This window comes from Penaeus monodon, chromosome 6, assembly GCF_015228065.2.
Source record: "Penaeus monodon isolate SGIC_2016 chromosome 6, NSTDA_Pmon_1, whole genome shotgun sequence".
NCBI classification, from domain to species: Eukaryota; Metazoa; Arthropoda; class Malacostraca; order Decapoda; family Penaeidae; genus Penaeus; species Penaeus monodon.
In genome coordinates, this window is record NC_051391.1 from 39890042 (window position 1) to 39915041 (window position 25000).

The 25000-nt window shown below is 39.1% G+C and overlaps 3 protein-coding genes across 4 annotated transcripts in view; 2 read left to right on the plus strand and 1 right to left on the minus strand.

The window, feature by feature from the left end:
* Window positions 1-4284, minus strand: part of LOC119574459 (phosphatidate cytidylyltransferase, mitochondrial-like) — a 15955-nt gene extending 11671 nt beyond the window's left edge. Inside the window, exon 1 of the mRNA XM_037921689.1 lies at window positions 4118-4284. Within this exon, the coding sequence (XP_037777617.1) occupies window positions 4118-4225 (108 nt within the window). The 5' untranslated portion in view covers window positions 4226-4284. The remainder of the gene's footprint in view (window positions 1-4117) is intronic.
* Window positions 4285-6465: 2181 nt separating this feature from the next.
* Window positions 6466-11130, plus strand: LOC119573788. Its single transcript, XM_037920891.1, has 6 exons — window positions 6466-6663; window positions 7385-7493; window positions 7737-7881; window positions 9085-9151; window positions 10294-10436; window positions 10586-11130. The coding sequence occupies exons 1-6, from the start codon at window positions 6574-6576 to the stop codon at window positions 10689-10691; spliced, it is 660 nt and encodes a 219-aa protein (XP_037776819.1). The 5' UTR covers window positions 6466-6573; the 3' UTR covers window positions 10692-11130.
* A 5591-nt stretch (window positions 11131-16721) lies between these two features.
* LOC119574460 lies at window positions 16722-22509 on the plus strand. 2 transcript variants are annotated; one of them, XM_037921691.1, is made up of 3 exons: window positions 16722-16812; window positions 19370-20850; window positions 21064-22509. In XM_037921691.1, exons 2-3 carry the CDS (start codon window positions 19437-19439, stop codon window positions 21642-21644), a joined length of 1995 nt encoding a protein of 664 aa, XP_037777619.1. In that variant the 5' UTR covers window positions 16722-16812; window positions 19370-19436; the 3' UTR covers window positions 21645-22509. The 2 variants fall into 2 exon arrangements, with proteins under 2 accessions (XP_037777619.1, XP_037777618.1); XM_037921690.1 differs by lacking the exon at window positions 16722-16812 and adding an exon at window positions 17004-17081.
* The last annotated feature ends 2491 nt before the right edge of the window (window positions 22510-25000 follow it).

Genomic DNA, 25000 nt, shown 5'->3' on the forward strand with positions numbered 1-25000 from the left:
TTGTGACTGAGCAGAGCTATGCAAAGATTGAGACGAATGATACATGACATTGTCTCATGGTTATATTTGACCAAATGGTCAAGCTTTAAATTCATGGACTCTACTTTTTCTTTTTCTTTTTTTATCTACAGCTCTTAGAACTTGAAAGTGAAACTTTAAATATTTTGTTATATCAACATAGTACACTGACTAGGTCAATAAGACAACATTTAGTTAATTTCATATTCATTATAAAAATACACACTTCTCATCTAGCTCTAGTTTTGTAAATTTCATCTCATATACATTAGGACAAAATATATGGTACAATTTTCATTTGTATGAGAATAGAAAAAGAAAGAAAAATACCGAACATTTGAGAAAGAACTACAAAGAATCTACAAAGCAAATGTAATCATATATAATATGCAAAAACACATTATTCTCTTTTTCTTAACATACTTTCCTTTGCTGCAAACTGAAAGAATTCATTATTCGAAATCTTGTCTCATGATATCTACCTTTCAATTACAATACACTGAATGAGAAATTAATTGTATTACTAATTTTATTCATCTGTTTCATCATATAGTCATCCTTGTGGAAAAAATACATGGTCACCAATTTTACACATTTATTCAGAACTGGATATCTCATATTTTTCATGCATTTCTTTCACTGTAACTCCCTCCAGTTCTGCTAATCGACCCATGACCAACTGAGCAGCATCCTTAATTTCATTGTAGCGATGTAAATTCTTTATATGTACTTGTAGTTCTTCAGTCTTCAGCCCCAGTTCTTCAAGGGAAGTAATTTCATTATCTAATTCTAATTCTTGCTTCTTAAGTGTGGCTAGTTGCTCATCCAGTGAACCTTGTGCTTGATCTTGGCCTGTGTTCCTGCTTGGGCTTCGGAATGGTGCACTGAAACCTTGCTGGGATGTTCTCCTGGCTATGTGTGACTTTGATAATACATGTCTCCTTGGAGTTAAGTGGGCTGATCCTTTTCCTCTATCATTTTGCATTTGGGAATTCTCTTTGCATTCCAAGGCACTGCAAGAGGTCCTCAAGTCTTTGGAGGAATTTTCTGGTGATATATGTTGATTTGAACTGGCTTCTGAGGATATGTTTCCTCTAAATGGACTTTTAAAGGCCTGTCGTACACGGGTACCCCCTGGTGTATTCAAGCCCCCATTTGCATTTCTCCTATAAAGTGACATAATTATGTCTGCAATAACTTCTCCTGATCTTATCACTACTCACTTCTCCTGATCTTATCACTACTCACTTCTCCTGATCTTATCACTACTATATTTCTATATGCTTTTCAACTATTATATGTATTGATTCCTAAGCATAAATGATGATCTTTCTTTTTTTTCTATTGCTATTTCCAGATGATAAATCCTCTACTCCAGAACTTCAGCTGCATTCTGCTAACTGTAAAATGGGGGGAAAAAACTCATCAGTTCTTCTTATGAATCTTGAATATTCATGGCAATAAAAATCAAACTACAGATTAAAATATAATCCAATGTTGATACAAAAATCAAAGAATGACAAGTATGCAATAACTGTGAATTTTTTCTCCCAAATGCTTTTGTGCTGTATGCAAAGAATATCTTCCATACAAACCAAACATGCACTTGCAAGTTTACAGTTGGATCATTGGATCATATCTGTACGAATAAAGAACTGTTCAAATTCAGTATCAAAATGTTAATTTTTCTATTAAAAAATAATAAATCATAAAAATTAAAAATAACAATTTCAATGAGATTCCTCAAATATATATAATCTTGTTCATTAGCCCAATATTTTTGCTAATAATAATTTCTTTCATGAATCAGCTGGAGTAATGACTGTGAATATCTCAAACTCCTTCGATGTTTTGGTTCAGAACTTTCTATCACCAAGTTTAAGACTCTTTGAGCCTTTGCACACACATCTTACCATAAAGCTAATATAGGTTGTACAAAGTAAACTGAGTTTAAAAAATTATATATAATGCACATCTTCACTAAAGATTATCAATCTTTTTCTTTATCATAAATAAAACATAATCATGTGCAGATACAGCAGTTTTGCCTGCATAAACCAAAGTATAATCATAAAACAGATCTTGTGTGAAAAGCCACTACAAGTATCTTGTAAACATTTACCATTTCATTTTCTCCCTAAGTATTGGACCAACACCATCACTACCTTGGACCAGTTTGAACCTTAAAATCCAGTGTACATCTGTAGTAGTTTTAGTTAGTGCTAGGCAGCAATAGTCACAATACTAGATCTGATAGGAAGGAGGGCATGAAGAATCCTAGGGGAATGTGTATTATATGGTAATGATACCTTTTTGTAGAAAATGAAGACATGCCTTATGAATATCACACACACAAAAAATGGGCTAAATTTGGAAATGATGTCTAACACCAATTCTTGGGTGAAAACTATGATTTTTTCTGAAAGAACTCAATTCCACTGCAAAAAAAAGCACAGCTACAATATCAGTCTTGATAGCTGGGGAGGGATCAGGGAAACTGCAAGTTAAAAGTGAATGATTCAAGTAAAACTTTTAGTAATTTAGTTACTGTGAAGCACATTCATAGTAAATAGAGGGCTTTGCCCCCTAACCCCCTTTCAGGGATGGCTACTGCCCCCCTTACCCCCCTGCCTAGTCTGCAAAATCTTCACCTTGTATGTTCCAGCAGGATAGAGCCTGGACAGATATTTTGATCTCACAATAATAATTTCTTACCTTGACCAATGAATCAGCAATGGCCAACCTACGAGTCATCAGGATCCTTGTATTTACTGTTGGCAGGATTTGTGACCACTATCCATTGTTCTTTTTCATTGTTCCCATAAAATTGTGCATGTCAAAAATGGAATATTTATGTGAAAAAGTTATGTTCTATCAGATGGCATTGTCAGATTCTACATTTTTTGTATCATATCCACTAACATAAAATTATTAAATGCCCTGTGAATTATATCACAAACCGACTGGATTGAAAGGTACAAAAGTCACTGACTGTTCATACTGTGCTTATCTGTTACTGCTAGATGATGTTAGCAGACATCAAAAGGAGTCCACCAATAACAAACATGAGTATTATTGGAAATAATGCCTAATACCAAAAATTAAGAATCCATCTGGTAGAATGTAACATTCTAAGACACTTTCATCTATAGCACTTCCCTTGCAACCTAATAACAAGAGTAAGAGTGAGATTGCAAAACTCTAAATTTTCAGGCACTCCATAATCCTTATTATTCCAGGACCAAGAGAAAATCATAGGAAATCTAGGAAACAATGACATAATGATCAGAACCATAGCAAAACCATAGTGAGTAAAATTAAATGAACCAATGGGAATCATACTTGGCTGTGACATGACAATAGACATTAACAACTTGTTAATAGAGCCAATTAGATTTGCTACAGATAACAATGTGTCAATAGAAGCTGAACCCAAGGGAAGTCGGTTGAAGTTCAAATCAGTTCCATCATGGTTAGGTTGTGTATAAGGTGCTGTTTTGCCTTTAACATACAAAATATCATGGCAATAAAACAAAAATGGTAGACAGTGGTTGCAATTCCAGCCAACTGTGATGATGAGGATTTTGACAACTTGCAAGCTGGATATTGCAGATTTATTAGTCCTGTTAAGAAAGATTACTGGTGTAAGATCCAGATATTTGCCTGGGCTCTATCCTGCCAAAACACAAGAGTCTTCAGAAAAACAATTTTCACCTGGAAATCAAAGTTAGGTGACATTTCCAAATTTACCCAAATTTGATGGGTTTTAAGATGCAGACCTATTCTAGGAACTTATCAAATGGACAGTGCATAAAAAATAGTCACCTCTAATATCGTTAGTATCTCTAACAGGGACTCTAGTAGACTTACCAAGATAATTTCATCAAATAAACGTTTATATCAAAACAATTCTATAAAGCCTTTAGTTGATTAACCTTGAGAAGAAAGGGCTAGTCCTCAACCAATATAATTACACCAATAGAATATACTAATTCATACAATAACTGACTTCTATGCAAAACAGTTAACATTAGTGGGCCTGTGTCTGTCTGCCGACCTTTACTGCCGGAATACACATTTAGGGGCTTTAGACACTTACCCTAACACTCTTATGTCCGATCTGCTTGAAGACACCCGATCCATAGGCAAAGGCAAGACTGTAACCTTTAGGAAATATCTGTAGAATTCTATGATAATGGGTTCCCATAATCCTATTCGCAGGCCGCGCGACGGTCACGCCAACATGTAAACACAGCTGATTGTTTTCATTCAAGTATGACAAAATATATGATTTTGAGAAAATGAAATATAAGAAATCACATATTTCTTATTTCTCGAAGACTAAAATATGAATTGAATCTTGTCAATTTACTATATATAAACACTACCTCATACTATATATATGGGGTACATTCGAGTCGAAAGAATATAAAGAAAATTCTCTCTCTCTCTCTGTCTCTGTCTCTCTCTGTCTCTCTCTCTCTCTCTCTCTCTCTCTCTCTCTCTCTCTCTCTCTCTCTCTCTCTCTCTCACACACACACACCACACACACACACACACACACACACACACACACACACACACACACACACACACACACACACACACACACACACACACATGGTATGGTGCAGTGATATGGAATCCGGAATCCACACTCAAAAAAATGATTTTTAGAAAATTTAGAAAAAGTTCAAAGATCAGTTACAAGAAGGGCACCTATTCAAAGATATATAGGCTACAAAGAAAGACTACAGAGATTAGAACTTACTACTTTGGAAGAAAAAAGAACAAGGGGTGACATATTTATGACGTTCAACTATGTTACAGGAAAAGTGAAGTTAGACAAAGATGACTATAATTTTAAAATGGTACACTCTTCCAAATAATTTGTGCATCAATTTAAAAAGTTATACAATAATTTAAATATAGCAAGACGTGGCCATCTCAGATTAGCTCTTCTCCCGCACTGAAACAACGAAGTAATAACACACATACATGTATATGAATATGTATTAGCATATGTATAAGTATGTAAGTATATACATATGTATGTACACACACACGCACACACACACAACACACACACACACCAATATATATATATATATATATATATATATATATATACATATATATAATAAATAAATAAATATATATATATATATATATATATATATATATATATATATATATATATATATATGTGTGTGTGTGTGTGTGTGTGTGTGTGTGTGTGTGTGTGTGTGTGTGTGTATGTGTGTATGTGCATGTGCATGTGCATGTGTATGTGTATGTGTATGTGTATTTGTATGTGTGTATGTGTGTGTGCGTGCGTGTACGTGTGCGTGTGCGTGTGCGTGTGTGTATGTACGTGTGCGTATGTGTATGTGGTAAATAAAAGTAATAACTATTGTATGTATGAGTTCAAAGAAATCCGGGCATGTATAAACACAAGTACTATGTGTCAGCTGATAAAAAAAGAGACGAATCAAGAGTATTTTAGTGTTAGAGTTAATTTGCCAGTTTTTCCTTTCCAGAGACGGAACGCTGTTAGATTTCGCATTTTCTCCATGATACTTCCCCTTAGCTTTATAGTCGTCTTCGAAAACTGATAAGAGATGGGTACTTGGAAAATAAAGGATGGGTTTTTGACATGAACCAGACTCCTTTCTTGCTTTCATATTCTGTTGATAATGTGCTTTCGAGATCGCCTTCTTTGACCTGTATATGATTGCATCCTATAGTGGAAGCTGCTTGTATGGTAATCGTATAATAGTGGCAAAGACAATATAACAATAAAACAACACTAAGAAACAGCCTATAGTAACTATAAAAAGAAAGCAGCAACAAATATCAATGTAAGATCCACGATAATGATCATATTTTGGAGCCATTATTCCCAAACATGTCTCAAGTTCGAAAACAGACATTCTATCAAGTTTTAGCAATATATGTATAAGAAAGCAGGCGCATCAATCTTTGCCAATAGTTTACTGGTCTCACTATTTGAATTGATTAGCTATGACATTTTCTGCAATATTTCCCATGACACTTTAGACAGTGATAAACTACAGCTTAGATTTAAATAATCGTGCCGGGCCATAAGTGAAAGGCCCGGGCGAAGCCAGAACTTCGCAAATCTCAAGCAAGCAAGCAAGCAAATGCTAAAAAAAAATAAAAAAAATTATATATATATACAAATATATATATAAATATATATATATATATATATATATATATATATATATATATACTACTACTAATAATAATAATAATAGATAAATAAATAAATGGCAGTTGTCAAAATACTGAGATTTTCGTTATTAAAAAAGTTGAACTGAGAGCAAAATAAATGCATCTAGAAAACAATAGTATAAATTTTGATGAAGTTTACAATATCTGAAGATGAATAAAAACTCGAATAATAAAACATTTTACCCGGGATTTACTCAGCCATTTTCCGCGGACACGCTCGTTCACTTCGCTGCAGAATCGCAATAGTACCAATATTTCCTACCAGTTGGATATTCTGTTCCTTGACAGCAAATAGTTATGGCAGAGAATAAACCAACACCGCCTTCTGTTCGCATGGATGAATTTCAGAATACTGTGAGCGATTATGGGACAGAATTAGCATGTGTTGTGAGTATTTCAGTTCTTTTCCTGCGTGCTGTTGATGATTTTTTGTTTTGTTTTTTCTTTAGTAGCTATTCATACCTTACAATTGTAAGCGTAGAGTTTTAGTAGTTATCCTAGTATGTATATTGTAGGCGTTGTGACAACCCCTTATTTGACCAATTTTGCCGCTTGTAGGCCTACATTTTATTTTTAAAGTGTCACATTTGTTTATCAGTTTAAGCGATATTACTGACAGTCAACTTTATGACTTATGTTTGGCATCAATGCATCTCGCCTCTCCCCCCCCCTTGATGATTATGAAATATTTACCATCGTTACTGTCATATTTTCCGAGGATGCCTACAGCTTTTGAGATCCAGCAGCGTGAAGTGTACCGTAAACAACCACATACGGTTTATATGTTTAGTGCATTCTTTATCAACTTCATACTGGAGATTATAAAAAGAAATGTAAATAAACACCAAGTGATCCAACACACTAATCTGGGCATGTAAAAACTGGTAAACAGCGTTAACTTCATACAAGCTAGGAGTTTATTGTTAGCAACAGACTTAACAATGAAAACTTAATCTGAACAATCTGGAAATGATATACACAAATTACATCATTTACATTAAGCAGCAACCAACAATTAACAGTGGAATCCTACTTTAATCTTAACTGGTGCAACATATGGTTTGAAAGTGAATACGTACTCAAAACTACTGGATATATTATTTTTCAGAAGCGACAGGTAAAAGCAGCTGTGACTCGACAGAATGAATTACAGGCAGTCTTAGAAAACAAGAGAACCATGACTGCTGAGCTGAATGCTGAACTACATACACTTCGAGGTTGGACTAAATTACAATTTTTCAATAGCCTTTGCTTTTGAGTATTTCATATTCAAGTGATTTCAGGGTATCAACAGTTATTGTTATTTGTATCCATGGTTTCAATGATTACGATATCTATTGCTCTCCTACAGTTTACTTTCAGAAATAAAATGTAAATATAATCTAAATCATACTTAGTACGATTTAGAATCCAGTTGGAAGCTTAAACTACTTAACCATCCTCAAAAATGTTTTTTCCAGGCAAAGACTTAGAAGAAAAGGAGCGTGAGAAGTTCCACCTGGAGACTGTGAAGGAACTCAACCAACAGCTGAAAGCCTGCAAGTCTCAGCTCGATTCCATTCGCGCCCTCACCGTTTCCATCCAAGAGCAGATTACGCACAGGGTGTAAGTATCCGTCGTTTCCTCTCGTATTTTACAGTTTCCCTCTTTCTTTGGGCCACGTGTTGCGCTTGTTATATATGAATAAACGACAATTAATAGTATTGGTTCTTAAACGGGGCAGGGAGGGGGAGGGTGTGGAATTTTTAGAAAGCCCGAGTTGTCATTAATGAAAATACATCTCAGCCAGCATGGCCACTTTACCTTGCCAAGGAGAACGTGGCATCCAACAGATACCGTCTTGTATGACATGTTGAGTAATTTATCATCACCTTGCACAGATGTAAGGTACCAAGGAAACTGGAGGGTAAAATATGAATAATATACACAGTATCAGTCACTATATGGTCTAATGCAGGGGGGATGCGCCCCATGCGACCCCCCCCCCTCATCCTATGGGGCTGCATATAAGTACTTATATAGAGACCTTGGAGCGTACGACCAACATGCGGGAGCGCCCGACGCCGAGTCTGTCCGACGCTCTTTCCTGCCGTGAATACGCGGAGGATTGTTTTCCTGGGCGGGGGCTGTGGGGCTATTGACTCCATTTGGGGTCGCAGGGGACAAAACCCCCTGCCTTAGACAATTTAATGACTAATTCTGTGAATATTATTCATAATTTACCCCGCAGTTTCCCTGGTACCTCTCATGCCCTCCCCTGCTATGGGGGCCAAGAACAAGGGGATTTAGGGGAGTTCTGTGGCACAATTCCTACATATGTGTACTGGAGGGTGAGAGGAGTTCACCGATACCAAAATCGTTATGCGATTGTGTAAAATTACAAAAAAAGTCTTACCTCACTATTACACATGCCATTTGGTCATTCAGATGTGAACAAGATAGATTGAACAAAAGTGTTTCTGCAAATCGAATGTCCGGCGCACTTTCAAGTGCAAATATGTTTATCCTCCATACCCATATTTTTTTTTAGATCATGGTCTTCTTATCACTCGATTGTATTATGAATAAAATTGCGGAAAATTTCCCTGAATTCATATGATGGCGTTTTTTTTTTGTCGGTGATTCTCTTTAACATTTACGAAGGATTATGGAGATCTAACAAACCATCACCAAATATCAGATGTCGGCATTAAAGCATGCAGGCAGTATGAGTCTTAAATGAATTTGAAACGCCCTGTCTTTCAAGCTACTCTATTTTTGTGAATAAAAATAATATGGTAATAAATAGATGTGTAACATCCATTGCAGTGCTGAATACGAGAGCAAGAGCAGAGATCTCGTCAGAAGGTTCCAGTCTTTGCAGCTTTTGGATAAGGTAGGAAAAACATGAAGATAAGGCATTTTCTGTATGCGTCATAAAAGTTTATTCCTAATTAAAGTTAATCCAGATCCACAGTACTTGCACAAGAAATGCAAGACACACTGCCAGGCGCACGAGCCAATGCAGTTATAAGTAAATCTGCTGTTTTACATGTAAAAGCTAGTATCTGTTTAATGGCAATTAGCATTCACCCTCTACAAGCTTCATATTTTACGCTAATGTATAATAATGTATATATATATATATATATATATATATATATATATATATATATATATATATATATATATATACATACACACCCACACATATACCTAGTATTATATGCTGATATGTATGTGTCAGTACAAATAAAATTATAAAATGGCTTCAAATAGCCTATAAATATTATAGACAGCTGAAATGATACTCGTAATATTAGTTTATATTTGCAGAAGTTTTCGTATCAGTAAATGATTGGTGTGATGAACAAGCTCATTCTGCGCATGTGCAGGATTAATCTTTGAGCTCAAAAGTAAAACCAGGTCCAGAGGTGAATTAAATTTAATCCTGGGTGCTGCCGTTGCGCATGCACATTTGAGATCTGGCCGAAACCTTAATACTGGATTTTTTTTTTTTTTTTTTTTTTTTTTTCTAATGCTACAAAATTCTTCCAATGATTCAGAATTCTATTGTTCTTACTGATCCCTTCCAACATTCCGATTAGGTTTGTAAAAGATTAATTCCTATCCTTTTGTGTTGCGCAAGTGTTAATCCATCATAATACATGATATAGGTGTCCGTAAATTCTCTTGACATTCATTGTCACAGGTAATAAGAACCAACATTATCAGTGCTTCAGTTTGTTCAATTTTACTTGATGTTTTTAATTTTCTTGCCTGTTCTGTTTGCTGATTTTGTTAATTAGTCATCTAATATCGGTTGATGAATAATAATTACTTTGAATGATGCTTAACCTTGTAATTGAACATCTCTGAGATACTCGGTAATACTTTTCCGATCTCGTCTTACAGCGTAATAAAATTTGTGGAGATTTTCTCTTCCAATTTAACTGCTGGATTTTAGTAACACTTCTCACTATATTGTAAACTTTCGCTATCATCAAATTTTTAATCTTATACTCTTTTTGAACTTAGGATGAGGAAGCGCCCGCTGAGATTCTGACGGGGGAACACGCGAAAGAACTACAGAAAGAAGTAACAGAGCTGGAGACATATGCTGAAAACCTATCACGTGCTCCTGGTATGGACCTTCCTCTTGATTATTTGCCCGACTTGATGTAAGTATATTTTTGATTTCTACAAAATTTGAAAGTTGAACTGTCCACGTATAATGCAAGGAAATGTGCTTGTAGGTGTATGCGCACGCGCGTGTTAATTAGTCCTGTAAATGATGGATAACATATTCAATACCATTATGTAATTACAGATGTGAAGTGAACGTCAAGATCGGACACACCGAGGAAGAGAATAAATCCTTGCAAGAAGACATGTTAGGTCATCAGCAAACTTTCCAGAAGTTACAAGATGCCTAATTCAAGTCATATAGTTATCTCGCTTGTAGTAGAGAGGAAAGAACCCTTTTGTTTTCTTTAAAAGCCTGTTATATTAAAGATGAAGTTTATTGTTTCATAGGAAAGGTTTATTATTTAATTTCTCATAATCTGTATGTTGAAATCTAAAAAATATATATGAGCAGGCTTATAGTCATGGTTTAATAACTGAAATGGTCCTTTGTACTTGCTTTTCGAAAAAAAGTGATATCAGATATCAGTGAATGGAAGTGCTGTGCCTGGAGCTATACGCAGATTCCAGTGCACAATTTGTTACTGTGTGTTAAGTAACAGCATTTTCTTTTTTTTTTCTTTTCTTTTCTGCCACACCATTTTTGTAAGTGGACAAGTAATCCACACTAAGTGCAGGTTAATGTTTCGTGTAGTTCAAGTTGCAAAATAAAGTACGAAAGTCCAGGTTCTACATGTTTGAATGACGTGTCCTCGTTAGTGGTGATACATTAATTCCAATGGCTGTTTTTTGCAATTTATCAGAAAGTTCTTTACAGTCCGAAGTCCCGCATTGTGCAAGGCAGGCTTTAGGTAAGGTTCTCGGCATACTCAGCTCCCTTGAGGTTCATCATGTTCCTATGATGGCCCCCTGCTTATCTTGGAATCATGCCATGTATTCTGTCCATCTGTTTCCCCTTTTTAATGTGTTGATGCCATTGGCATCTATTTACTGTCCGGTGCAAATGCTGTGCTTGCAGTGTGGATGGTGATGCCCAACATGGCATTCATATTTTGCGTTGGGTAACTACAAGCATCTCGGTGTACTGTGCGCTTGTTTATGTCAGGCGTGACAATGTACATTCATTCAGCAGCTTTCTTTTGACAGCTTTATTCGCCTCTCGACTTATGATGTCCGCCTTGCCAAAGGCTGCCCAACCGAATGCAATTCGCTTGATCTTTAGACTATACTGACAGAGTGGTTATGTACGATATGAGACCGTTTGATGTTGATTTCAATGTTTCGAATCTGCGGGACTTTTTTTTTGGGGGGGGTAGCATTGCCCCCCCCCCTTTTTTTTACTATATTACTCCTATGTTACAGCTTAACAATGCCCCTAGAATAACTAATTTCAAAATTGTTTGCTTCAGTCATCTACCACCATTGTCTCCCTTGAAAATCCTGAAATGACCCCTGAGCTGGAATTCTTTCAAATTATCGATAACACATCGTGCTCGTGAGTTAGTAAGAAAGTACACGGATTTTGAACGAGCAAGTGCAGGACTACTTTGCGTTGCCCATGATAATCTTGTGAACCATGTTCCCCCCCACATCCCTTGCTCGTTTTTGCCGTGTATGTGTGGGGGGGCGGTTAGGAGACGGAGACTGAGGCCTAATGTAGGGGATCATCCCTCGCTTCAATCAATTTTGCATGGTCTTTTCTTCAACCTCTAACCTTACCCTAATCAATTCATTCCTAAAGATTTTTGCTAGTATACTTCATCATGGTGCGATATAACCTTTGGTGTTTAACACATTTATTTGCTTTAACTATGGCTGTTACCCATTATGGACCAGGTTGTAGCTGACGAGACTGGAGATGTACATGTAGGTGAGGTCCACATCCTCATCGTTGTGACTGGCTGTTGACAGATAAGCTGATTACGTTGGGTTGGTACTTGCTGTTTATTTTCATGACAAGTTAAGCCACCTTATGCAACACAATCATGAAGCTACTGACGTTGAAGTAAAGCATTTGTGTGCTACAAAGCCAAATTTCTGTGTAGGTATCACTGCCTAGGATAAGGTTGAACTTACTGGGTGCAAGGCAACCTTCGCTCTTTGTTGTTTTCACAGATTATAGTTGTGTTAAAATTAATTTTGTCCATGGGGTCCCGGATTTTGTCGTACATGTGATCCGGTATCACATGTGCAGATTCTCAAATACCAGTGGCAGCCTATCGGAACCTTATGATTCTGTGGGCGTGATGCTCTGTCGTCATCATGCCCACTGCCAGAAAAACGAGGAATTGGGAGGCCTTGGTCTGTTGGTTTATTTCATGGCTTTTAGGGGTCTGCTATATACTCACCATGTCAGGCACTGTAGGTTGACAAAGCTTCCTCACCTCACCGGATCCCTGACAGGGTGTATCACACACACCCACACCTACACGCACACGCACACACACACACACACACAAACACACACACACACACAAACACACACACACACACACACACACACACACAAACACACACACACACACACACACACACACACACACACACACACACACACAGCACGCACGCACGCACGCACGTACGTACGTGCGTACGCAAGCACGTGTCTGTACGGGTGCGTGTGTTTTTCCGTATGTATTACTACGCCAGTGGGTCTTTGTCTCTGTGCGAAACATGTGTTAACATGAAAAGGATGACCTGGGCATGTGTTAACATGAAGGGACCTGGGCAAACATGACGCAGCTGGCTGTGGGCGGAGGAGCGGAGGTACAAGCCGAGAGACGCAGTTGGGTGCTGCTCCTGTGAAGAACCTCGTGTTTTGCCCTTGTGACCTGATATATAACTTTGTGTTGCCCTGTTATAACCCTGTATTGTGCTGTGTGACATGCGGGTTTTCCCCCCCTGTATTGTGCGTATAGAAAAGTGTACGGTAAATAACTTGTGTAAATAAAGGAAAGACTGTCATTTTTGTTTTTTTACTTTGTGCCCTGCCTCGCCACTTGGCGTTTCCTCTCCTGGTGTTCTGGGACGCTGTGGTGTTCGGTGCCTCTTGGAGCTGTTCAGTGTTCACGACCCTGTGGATAACACGCCGTCTGCCTAGCCTGCCTTGTGTTGTTGGCAGAGAGAGACGAGGCGGTCGGCGTAACCAATCGTTGTCAGGAGTGGGATTTGTGATATTTGATCAGTGAAGCGCCGTTTTTATCATGTTCCCCCAAAGATGGCGGCAGCCATGAGGGAGAGGAGGCTATGACTGAGGCAGCACGAATGAGGTGAAGCCGAGCCAGATGGACCTGATCACTGCCATGCGGCCGGTATAGGGGGGAAAATGGCACAAAGGGCAGAAGAGCAAGCACAGAGGGAAACACGAGCAGGCGCACCATCTCGTCGAGATGCAGGCAAGGAAGGCAGAGGAACAGCTCTGCCGATTTGTTGAGGTGCTACAGAGCAATCTTGCATCTGTGAAGATGGAAAACTCAGCAGTACACCGACAAGGCCTGCAACAGCGTAAAGAGTGAACTGATGGAGGAGGTGCAGACTCTGAAGGGCGGGGTTCAGGGCCCTGAGGGGGGAAGTGAAGGAGGAAAGGGGCGTCACGAGGTAGTAACGTTGCAAGCAGAAAAGGGCCCGACGAGGTTCTGGCAATAGATGCCAGAGTGTCGATTTACTGGGGTCTGCCTGGGCTCCGTGGCAGGAAACCCCCGGGCCTCGCAGCGTCGTGTCGCAGCCAGTGGTCGCTGCAAAAGGCTGGGGACCCTCGGAACCGCTCCCTTGGATATAGGTGGCGGCAACTCGGACCCGGTCAACCACCCTCGTTCCCTCCCTCCCCCCCGGTGTGTTAGTTCACGGCACGCGTTCCCACCCTGCAGCCCCTCGTCCTCCAGACATTCTGTGAAGCGTAAGCCAGCTGATTTACGACGAGAAGGGTGGACGGGAGGCATATGTTTGCCCCAAATTTTAAATGCTGGCATCTGCCCAGGCAGGAGCCGGAAGAGAAGGCCCTGCAGCTGGTAACAGCGCTAAAGGGGGCCCCCCGGTGGAAGTGTTGGCCATCTGCCGCCATCCCAACATGCCTCTTACACCAGCGTGGCGGGGGCTTTGAAACGCCGTTTTTGGGCACCACCACCAGGCCGAGGTAATCGGGCCCGCTTGAAGAAGCGGACTCGTGAGCGTGGCGAGACACTGTCCCAGCTGGCGCAGGATGTGGAGGCGCTGGTAGGAGGTCGTACCCTGCGGCTGCGGAAGAGATGATCGTTGGTCCTGGCTCGCGATTTTTTTGTTGACGCTTTTTCAGGACCAGCAGCTGCAAATCTACGTCAAGCAGGCACACCCTGAGGACCTGCAGGTGGCGCTGGCGAGGGCCTTGGAGTTCGAGGCCTTCCTGAAGGCAACCAGTGGCCTAGGGCCAGCTGTTCATCCCCGCCATGTCCTCCGGGGCCAGAAGGCTAAAGTGGAGAAGATAGCATTGAGGAAGGTGAGCCCTAGCACTTTCCAAGGCTTGTGTTGGGGCTGCGGTAAAAAAGGGGACAGACGTAGTCGGTGGTCGAGGGAGCGGAAGAACACGTCCTCTCCAAACCCGGGGGATTCTGATGCCTTCCAGTAGTGCTGCAAGGACTGGCAGGAATGGTCACCATCCGAGTGCATGTCCTAAGGCTAAGGAAGTGGTGCAGGAGGAGAACTCGGACAGGCTGGAGAAGGGGGCCGAAACCCAGCCGTCCTCGGTTCCCGGGCCCCGACTTGGGTAAGCTGCCGTCGAATCAGCACGATGCAGGTGGAGGGCACAGTAGATGGGAAGCCATGCCGCCTGACAGTGGACACTGGGGCTGAGAAGACCCTAGTGCGGCCTGATATGTTGGCCACTATGCGACTTCCAGACGCACCACAGAGACTGTGTGGTGTCACGGGGCATTGTGTGCAGCTCAAGGGGCCAGTGGAGGCTCGTATTGGCGAGGGCAGCACGGTGCAGCGGCTGCCGGTGTATGTGGGCCGATCTGGACGAGCACTGCTTGCTGGGCCCTTTACTACCTGACGCAGAGTAAGGCGTGTGTCGACCTTGGACGGAAGCTGGTGGGTGCACGGTGAAGATGTTGCCCTTGCTTCCAGAGGTTGGCTGTGCAGAGGTAGTTACGGCTGAGCGACTGCACCTTGCCCCCAGGACAGAGTCTAGAATCCGGTGTCGACTGTCAAGAGTGATACGTGGAGTAGAGGGCCTCGTGGAGCCCATCCAAAACCTGCAGCTGGCTGATGGCATAGCGGTTGGGCGGAGCCTTGTTGGACCAGGGGAGGGGTTAGTTACAGTGTTGGTAGCCAACTTCTCCGATAAGGCCCAGAAGGTGCCAGCTGGTGCAAAGCTGGGCACTTGTGAGGAAGTGGAGCGTCCAGAAGAGTCGTCGGGGAGCGAGGAGTTGGTTGGTGTGGGGCCGTTGCCTGACTTCCTCGAGGACTTGGCGCACCGGCTGTGGCGTTACCGTGGGCCAGGAAGCTACTCCTGGGGCCATGGAGAAAAAGATGACGCTAGCCCCAGTAGCGGCGATGAGGACGTGGCAGACGCTGACCGAGATGAGGACGAGCATTTGGACTGTGAGGGCGATGTGAGTGCAACAGACGTCAATGGTGACCATGAGCCAGGTCTTGGGGCAGGAGATACCCCTTTGGGTGCCACTGCCAATCTACCGCCGCCCACACCTCCAGAGGGACCCCAGCGAGAGCGAAGAAAGCCGCGCTGGATGAAAGATTTTTGTGTTTCTGAGAACTAATTTTCAATTACGGTTACTTTAGTTTTGAAAGAATTTTGTTTGTTCTTGAGGACTAATTTTATTTAAATTTTCTGTAGTTTGTTTCAGGTTTAGGTATGTCAGAGCAGACGGGTCGTCTGCTTGATAGGGGGGGATAGTGCTACGCCAGTGGGTCTTTGTCTCTGTGCGAAACATGTGTTAACATGAAAGGATGACCTGGGCATGTGTTAACATGAAGGGACCTGGGCAAACATGACGCAGCTGGCTGTGAGCGGAGGAACAAGCCGAGAGACGCAGTTGGGTGCTGCTCCTGTGAAGACCTCGTGTGTGCCCTTGTGACCTGATATATAACTTTGTGTTGCCCTGTTATAAGCTGTATTGTGCTGTGTGACATGCTGGTTTCCCCCCTGTATTGTGCGTATAGAAAAGTGTACGGGTAAATAACTTGTGTAAATAAAGGAAAGACTGTCATTTTGTGTTTACTTCGTGCCCTGCCTCGCCACTTGGCGTTTCCCCTAGTGGTGTTCTGGGACGCTGGTGCTCGGTGCCTCTTGGAGCTGTTCAGTGTTCACGACCCTGTGGATAACACGCCGTCTGCCTAGCCTGCCTTGTGTTGGTAGCAGAGAGACGAGGCGGCCGGCGTAACAGTATATTCGACTAGTGCTCACGATATTTATAAGTCAGTGTTGTGTATACGGTTCATTGTTACAACTACTACTAATAATTAGCAATATTTAGGGCTTATGAGAATAAAAAAAATATATATAAAAAAATGAATTGATTTAATCATAAGGATGAAACTGGATCCTTATCCAGTATACACTTGCTGTAAATATATATGACATAAGAAATTCACAACGTAACCCATAGTTATTATGAACGATGAAATCAGCTGTTTAATGTAAACAAAACTGCACGAAAAGGCCCGGCGTTTCTCAATTCTGTCGGGTAAAATTCTTTACGCTAATATTACAGTAACATTGTATTATGCGATAGTAGTATAACGATATCAGTGACTCAGAATTATTAGTTGAATAATGATTCAGTAGATTTATTCCTGTTTTATTGTAAAATTAATATAATCGGTGTAAACAGCAATTAACTTTTTTTTTATGAGTTGAAGGAAAAATATATAATGAACAGAGCATTTTAAGAGATACAGTATAAACAGGTCAGTTTTCGTTATTACACCAGTTATATTCTTTGAACGATTTTTTTTCTTGTAAAAGTCAAATTAACTCCTGTAATTTCATTGTAACAAAGCAGATATTCATAGTGTTACTGGAGAAGGACACATCCCTACTGGAAAATATTTGAGTGGAAGACAATCAAAATTTAAATTAAAAAAAGGAAAAAGAAAGAATGAAAGAAAACAGGAAAAATGTATGGAATGGTTACCATGACAAGCTGAGAAAATTTTCATCTTTGGCAAAAGGTGCACAAATAAAAAATAATGGAGATACATGATAAGAGGTCACATGTAAAAAAAAAAAAAAAAATAATAATAATGAATAAATAAATAAATAAATAAAAAATAAATAAATAAATAAATAAAAATAGTTTTTCTTTTCTTTTCTTTGACAATGTATACGTATCATAATGTGATATTTTTCCAAGAGTTCTAGTCATGCATGCACAGTGTGGAATTCCCAAACTCTTCTGTAATTACAGTACCAAATCAGTCACTATATTGTCTAATGGAAGGGGCAGTACCCCCCTGTGACTCCTTATGAGCGGCCAGAATTCCCGTAAAACTAGTCAATAGACATTGCATTATGTTACCATAAATATAATTATTTTATTTATTTATTTTTTTTAATATCCCACTGGCTAATTTAGTAAATATTCAGAATATTTTGGTTGCTTGATCATAATGATAGTGGTACTAGTGGATTTCTCTCGCCCTCTAATACCTATATTAGGGGGTGACATTTACTGCGGAACCTCCATGAAAGAACTGGAGTACTTGCTGTCCCAATTACCAATTACTTTTGCTACAATTCTTTGTATGTTCTGGGATGATAGAACCTAGGCAAGTCAGAGAATTTTTGAAGCAAGGGATACTTCTGGGGTTAGGAAGTAATTTGAAAATTATGGTTTTGAATTAAACTGGATTTTGTCTCATCCCGGCAACACCAGCACTCCTTCCATACTGTACATAGATACAATGCACAACATTAGCTACAGATTTTTCTTTTTTCAAATCATGGATTATTTGGTAATTTTCATAGAGTTTTCCTAATATGCTGCAATGTTTCATATCAGTAAATTGGAATCCTTCTATATAATTTCTGGTTCTATAGCTGTTGGCACCATTACACAATTCATAACTACTACTAACTGAATCTGAAAAGATGACAGACACTGACCAAGCCATGGAAATGATTATGTATCGAATAGATTTATAGGAAACTGGCAAAATAAAGAAAAAGACAAACAGACTGACTAACTGAAAGAGAGACAAAAACAGAGACAGAAATGTCCTGCCTCACAAAGCCTTACTATCTTTTTCAATTTTTTACTTATTCATTTACTTAATATTCAATAACAGCTGTGCTTCACTGCACTCTCCTTGTGTGTGTGTGTGTGTGTGTGTGTGTGTGTGTGTGTGTGTGTGTGTGTGTGTGTGTGTGTGTGTGTGTGTGTGTGTGTGTGTGTGTGTGTGTGTGTGTGTGTGTGTGTGTGTGTGTGTGTGTGTGTGTGTGTGTGTGTGTGTGTGTGTGTGTTTGTTTGTTGAATTTCTGGTTGACTTACTATGTAATGTGAGGTTTCAGCAAGGACTTTTACACTCTACCAGTTTATATTAGACATACTTGATAATATATGATATTCTTGCCCTTTTGTCTTTCCTCTTTCATTTTACTTTTATCTTTTTTCTCTCTACTTCTATTAGCTCCTTTTCTCAATTTTTTTACTTAATTTCTTTTTAATAATTTAATTTTACTTTGCAGAGGATAATCAGCTTTGCTACATTATTTGCAATGTTTTTTGTTAAAATTTAACAAAGGTTGTGTCTTCTACATTCAATATACTCTGTTTTAAATCAAGATGTATTTTTCTATTTGTCACATCTTCACATTGGCAGACCTTAGAGTTGATGTAAGCTTTTCCTTTGCTTAGATTGTATTTATTTTGAGTTCTGCTGTGTAACCTGCATGGCAAGGTTTAGGTTCATGTCATTTTTGTTTATGCTTTTTTAAGTATACTCTAATATTCATAAGATCTTCTACTTTCAGGTAAAAAATACGAAACAGAGAACGGGTGAAAAAGTTGATCTACAACACAGATTTGATATAAGTAACCATGTTGAAAAGTCTAAGAAGATTACAGTCTTGTAAGGTTGTGTACTTGATAAATTGCATACAAAATAACAAAGTTATTCCCAGACCTGTGTCCTTTGTGCAGCATCTGGACTTGCATCGCTGTTATGGCATCAGACATTCTCATGTCCCATTTGTTGAAGAAGATACCCTGAGCTTCAAAATATTGGAATATATGAGAATTAGTGATAAATATACCACTGCCCTTACTAAGGAAAAAAATGAACAAAACTCTTCAGAAACCAGTCAAGCTATCAAGCAGATGTTACTTGTCATAGCTCATAATCCTGATGTTAAAACATCAGATGTTCTTCATTTGTTCTCGTTATATGCTTCATCTGGACGTTTTTTATCCCAAGATATAATATCAAACAAGTCATTGATGTCTGAGGCAAAACACAAGATTTTACAAAGCTTTCCTTGGATGACAGAAAATGAACTGAAAAATTTAGCCTACATGTTAAAGGAATTAGAATTTGAGAAAAGTGGATATTTACAGTATCTTGTAAAAGGAATTGATGAAGAATGTTTAAAAAGATCCTTAGCAAGTGATCTTCCTGAGAGTCTCAGACTGTTTGATATCCTCTTGATTCTGCATGGTAACAGAATTTACAGGAAAAGAGAATATGACACTTTTTTATCACTGTTTGAAGCTAATGTAGACACAGCTCATCCTCATCATTTAGTTCAAATTTTGCATTACATAGGTCTTGGCAAGAAAAGGAAGTTGTCAAAAGAATTTGTTCTGCTGATAATTGAGAAACTGGATAAACATTTGGCTGATCTGACATTCGGAGATCTTGGAATAGCAGTGGCTGGCATATTCAAATCCAATGTCAAGCTTGAGAGAACATCAGCCTTTGTTAAAAAAGTTGCAGATCTTATGAAATATAAAATAAAAGAATCTGTATTGCTTACAGATATTGAAACTTATGGCCTTGTTTCTATGATCAAACTCATCCGTGTGGCAAGATTCCATGATGATGATCTTTTGTCTGCTGTCAAATCTTTTGTGATGAGTTGTGATGAAAGGATTCTGAATGCTCAGATTGTTTCACACATCTTGGCAATGTTCTCTAATTGTAATGTTTATAATGAAGAACTCTTTGATAAACTAGAAAATCAGGTTCTTAAACTCATTAGAGCTGACACACATGAGTTAAGGATGAGGGACCTTACAAGGGTGCTTTGGTGTTTTAGTCATGTAGGTCATAAATGTAGTACTCAAACATTAGAGGTGTTTGATGAATCTTTCATGGAGTTCATTCATAAAGGGGAAGTTGCTAGATCACCATACTTCCTGTCAGATGCTCTCTTCTCCATGGCAATCCTCCAGCATTATCCAGAAGCATTGATTAAAGAAGCATTCAAGCCAGAAATGATTCAAGGACTGAAAGGTTAGATGGCATTTATGCATGTTTATTAATATTTAAGGATTGAGGTTAGATGTTTTATATTATGTAATAATATTTATTTGAAAACTAGTGTTTCTATTGATTTGAGATCTGGATGTCAGTTTTCAAATAAGTTTTCATATCCATCTGATAGAACTTTTTTATGATATATATTGTAATACATATATCATGTACAATTTTCCTTTATTGATACAGGGCATCAAAAGAGTAAGCAGCTATCCAGATTGCTTATATTACATGAATGCCTGAAGACAGAAGTACCTACACTGAGAATGGAACCACCTGCAGTGGAGAAGTTTGAAATACCGAGTAGAACTCTTGCAGATGAAATCCAGTACCGCCCACATATTAAGAAGTTAAGTGAAGGGGCTAAGTGGATTAATTCAGTTGTTGGAAGAACAGTGTTGAGACTCCAGTTCCCAATACCTTATATAAATTATGCGAGTCTGACTACAGATTTTAACCAACTGAAAAGTGAAGATTCTGATAGTGGTACATATGAAGATACACAGCAAATACATATTTTTCAACAGCTGTCTAAAATTAGAGATATTCAGGATAATAAAAACATTGTAGTTGAAGTTTTAGATTTACCATCATTATTGAATGGAACTTCAGATCCAGTTGGCCTTTTTAGGCTAAAATTCCGTCTCCTAGAGCAGTTAGGTTGGGATATCAGGTATATCACTAGTTTGGAAGTGGAAAGTTGTGGTGATGATGTTCAGGGGCTAGGAGCTCTGTTGTTAGAGAAGATAAATTTGCATCACAAAACATAAGAGACCAAGTAATTGTGTAGAATTGCATAAATATTTTAAAATGTAGATATGATGATATTATACTCTGAATTTTATTGATTATTTTGGTTTCATAATGTAAATGATTTGATAATAGAAGTCGCAGTTTTTGTTTATAATGATTTATTTTCCAGGTCAATTTTGTAAATAAAAGAAAACAAGCATACTGTGTTTATGTTAACAGGTTCCTACAGCACAATGTTATGAATTAATGAACTCATTCTGTGCAATGTGACCAACTGATGGGTCATGATATATCATTTTATTTTGTGATGTGACCCACCTTGGAATTAGAAATTCATACTTGTATAATTTTTTTTTTTTTTTTGTAATGTATTTCCATTTCCATGCTCCTTAGATATTGTTTTATAGAAGTTTAAGTATTTAGTCTAAAACAGATATGATAAAATATATTTTAAAAGCATGAACACAAACATAGTATAAAGACCACTATTGTTGTTTTAAGAAATTATCAAAAGTATACATATATGATAGAATGTTTTCTTTTTAAACACTTTGGTATTACACAATACTATTAATAAAGCATTGCAAACATTCTAAAGCATACAGATTTGGTTATGAGCCTATTCCCACTTGTTTCACCAATTTTTCTGATTTTTTTGTAAATGTAGAACCTGGAGTATGATTTCCCATTGAGGCCTTGAATTGGCCCACCAGGTGTATGCTCACTAGTTGGTTGTATCAGAGACAAATTTTTTTGCTGATGGCACAAGAAAATTTTTCTCTTTTTGCACCAAGGTGATTGGGTATCATCAGGGCATCATTGCATTGCGAAGGGGATGGAATGTATTAATGTGAATATCAAATAAAGCTATACAGAATCAGATACATTGTTAATTTAAAACTGACTTTTTTCATGAAATACTTATATGTTTATTACTGGATTTCAAGTAGGAATTGCAGTATTACTGTAATACAGTACGTAATATGTTGTCTCTTGTTACAAGGATGTTGTTCCTTGATATTACAGTTTTTTTTTGATAGAATATAGATATTTGTACCTTTCTTTACATAGGGATATAATGTTTTGCACATATTACATTTTCAGGCAGCAAAGAGATTTTCTGCCTTATGCTATCACTGATTTAAATAAAACAAAATAAAGTAAATTTAAAAGGATTTATGTGTTTTGCCAACTTGTCAGATTTTAAAAATTTAAATCCCATGAAATTGTAAACCCCTTTTTTTTTTAATAACTGATAAACCCTTTAAGGGTCTGGCAATATTCATAGTTAAATTAAAAAAGAAGAAAAAAAAATCACATGCTATAAAAAAAAATATTTCATAGGCAATGATATCATCATGTTTCCCCAAAATTATAAGATTTAATGGGCATATTATAAAATTTTAAAAATCCAGTATGAAATAACTTAACTTCAATAAATATCATATTTAATTAAAATTTTTTGCCCCTGTTTCTTCCATAATCAAAGGGAGCATGGGGAAGAGAAGGGAGAAGGGAGGGGGAAAGGGAAGAGGGGAAAGGGTTTAGTAAAGAAAAAAGGGAAGGGGAAAAATAGAAGAGGGAGTAAATTTAGGAGAGAGAGAGAGAGAGGGGAAGGGGGGGGAGAGAGAGAAGGAGAGAGAGAGAGAGAAGAGAAGGAGAGAGAGGGGAGGAGAGGAGAGAGAGAGAGAGAAAGACAGACAGACAAAGAGAAAAGAAAGAGGACAACAGAGAAAAAAAGAAAAGAGAAAGAAGGCCCGGAAAAACAGAGAAGGACGGAGAGAGGAGGGGAAAAGAGAGAGAGAGAGGGGAAGATAGAGAGAGGGAAGAAAGACGAGAGAGAGAGAAAAGAGAGAAGAGAGAGAGAGGAGAGAAGGGGGGGGGCAGACAGAGAGAAGAGGAGAGAAAGAGGGGGGAGGGGTTTTTTTTTTTTAAAATTTTGGTTTTTGATTCCAGGGGGTTACAATGGTTTATTTTTGGGGTGGGGACATACTGTCTGTACTGTCGTTTGTTTTTTGCCCCGTGTGTCATTTGATGCGTTTCGGTGCCCACCACCCCGAAACCCCGGGCGAAAAGTTGAAAACTTCTTGCCCCTGGTCGGGGCGCGAACCGCCCCCCCCTCGGGTGAGAGGCCGACCGTAACCCACGTACAGGCCGGAGGCGCGTAAAGAGAGAGAGGGGAGAAAAGGAGAAAAGAGAGAGAGAGAGAGAGAGAAGGGGAGAGAGGGGAGGGGGGGAGGAGGGAATAGGGGAGGGGAAGGGGGAACAGAGAAAAGAGAAAGAGGAGGGAAGAAGAAGGGGAAAGGAGAGGGACAGAGAGAAGAGAAAGAGAGAGGGAGAGAGAAAAGAGAAAGAGAGAAAGAGAGAGAAAGAAAAGGGGAAAAGAAGAGAGGGGAAGAAAAGGAGAAAGAAAGAGGAGAGAGAAAAGAGAAAAAAAAGAGTGAGAGAGAGAAGAAAAGAAAGAGAGAGAGAAAAAGGGGAAAGAAAGAGAGAGGAAGAAAAGAGAAAAGGGAGAGAGAAAAAAAGGGGAGAGAGGAAAAAAGGGAGGAGAGAGAGAGAAGGGGGAAAAGGGGAAGAGAGAAAAGGGAAGAGAGAGAGAGGGGAGAAAAAGGAAAAAGGAGAGAAGAGAGAGAGAGAGAGAGAGAGAGAAGAGAAAGAGAGAGAGAAGAGAAAGAAAGTGAGGGGGAAAAAGAGAAAGAGAAAAAAAGGGAGAGGGGAGAGAGGGGAGGAGAGGAGAGAGGGAGAGAGAAAAAGGGAAAGAGAGAGAGGAGAGAAGAAAAAAGAAAGAGAGAGAAAAGGGAGAAAAAAAAGAGAGAGAGGAGAAAGAGAAAGAAAGAGAGAGGAGAAAGAAAAGAAAGAGAGAGAAGAGAGAAAGAAAAAAGAGAAATAGAGAAAAAAGAGGAAGAGAGAGAGAGAGGAAAAAAAAGGAAAGGGAGAGGGGAGAGGAGGAAAAAGGGGAAAAAGGGGAGGGGAGAGAGAGAAGAGAGGGGAGAAAGAGAGAAGAGAGAGAAAGAAAAAGAGAGAAGAAAATAAAGAATAGAAAAAAAAGTAGAGAAGGGAGAGGAAAAAAGAAAGAAGAAGAAAGGGGAGGAGAGAGACAGAGAGAAAGAGAGAGAGTAGGGGAAGTGGAAGGAAAAGAGAGAAAGGGGAAAGAGAAGAGAGGGGGAGAGAGAGAGAAAAGAGAAAAGAGAGAGAGAGAGAGAAAGAGAGAGAGAAAAAGAAAAAGGGAGAAAGGGGAAGGGGAGAGAGAGATAGAAGGGGAAAAGAGAGAGAGAGAGAGAAAGAAGAGAGAGAGAGGGGAGAGAGAGAAAAAGGGGAGAAAGAAAGAGGAGAGGGAAAAGAGAAAGAGAGAAGAGAGAGAGAAGGGGGAAGG

Bases quoted from the DNA above. Each gene is read 5' to 3' on its own strand.
- LOC119573788 (XM_037920891.1), top strand. From the start codon at position 6,574: ATGGCAGAGAATAAACCAACACCGCCTTCTGTTCGCATGGATGAATTT. The intron at 7,494-7,736 runs GTTGGACTAAAT...TGTTTTTTCCAG, and splicing joins TGAACTACATACACTTCGAG to GCAAAGACTTAGAAGAAAAG. The intron at 9,152-10,293 runs GTAGGAAAAACA...TTTTGAACTTAG, and splicing joins CTTTGCAGCTTTTGGATAAG to GATGAGGAAGCGCCCGCTGA.
- LOC119574460 (XM_037921691.1), top strand. From the start codon at position 19,437: ATGTTGAAAAGTCTAAGAAGATTACAGTCTTGTAAGGTTGTGTACTTG. The intron at 20,851-21,063 runs GTTAGATGGCAT...TTATTGATACAG, and splicing joins AATGATTCAAGGACTGAAAG to GGCATCAAAAGAGTAAGCAG.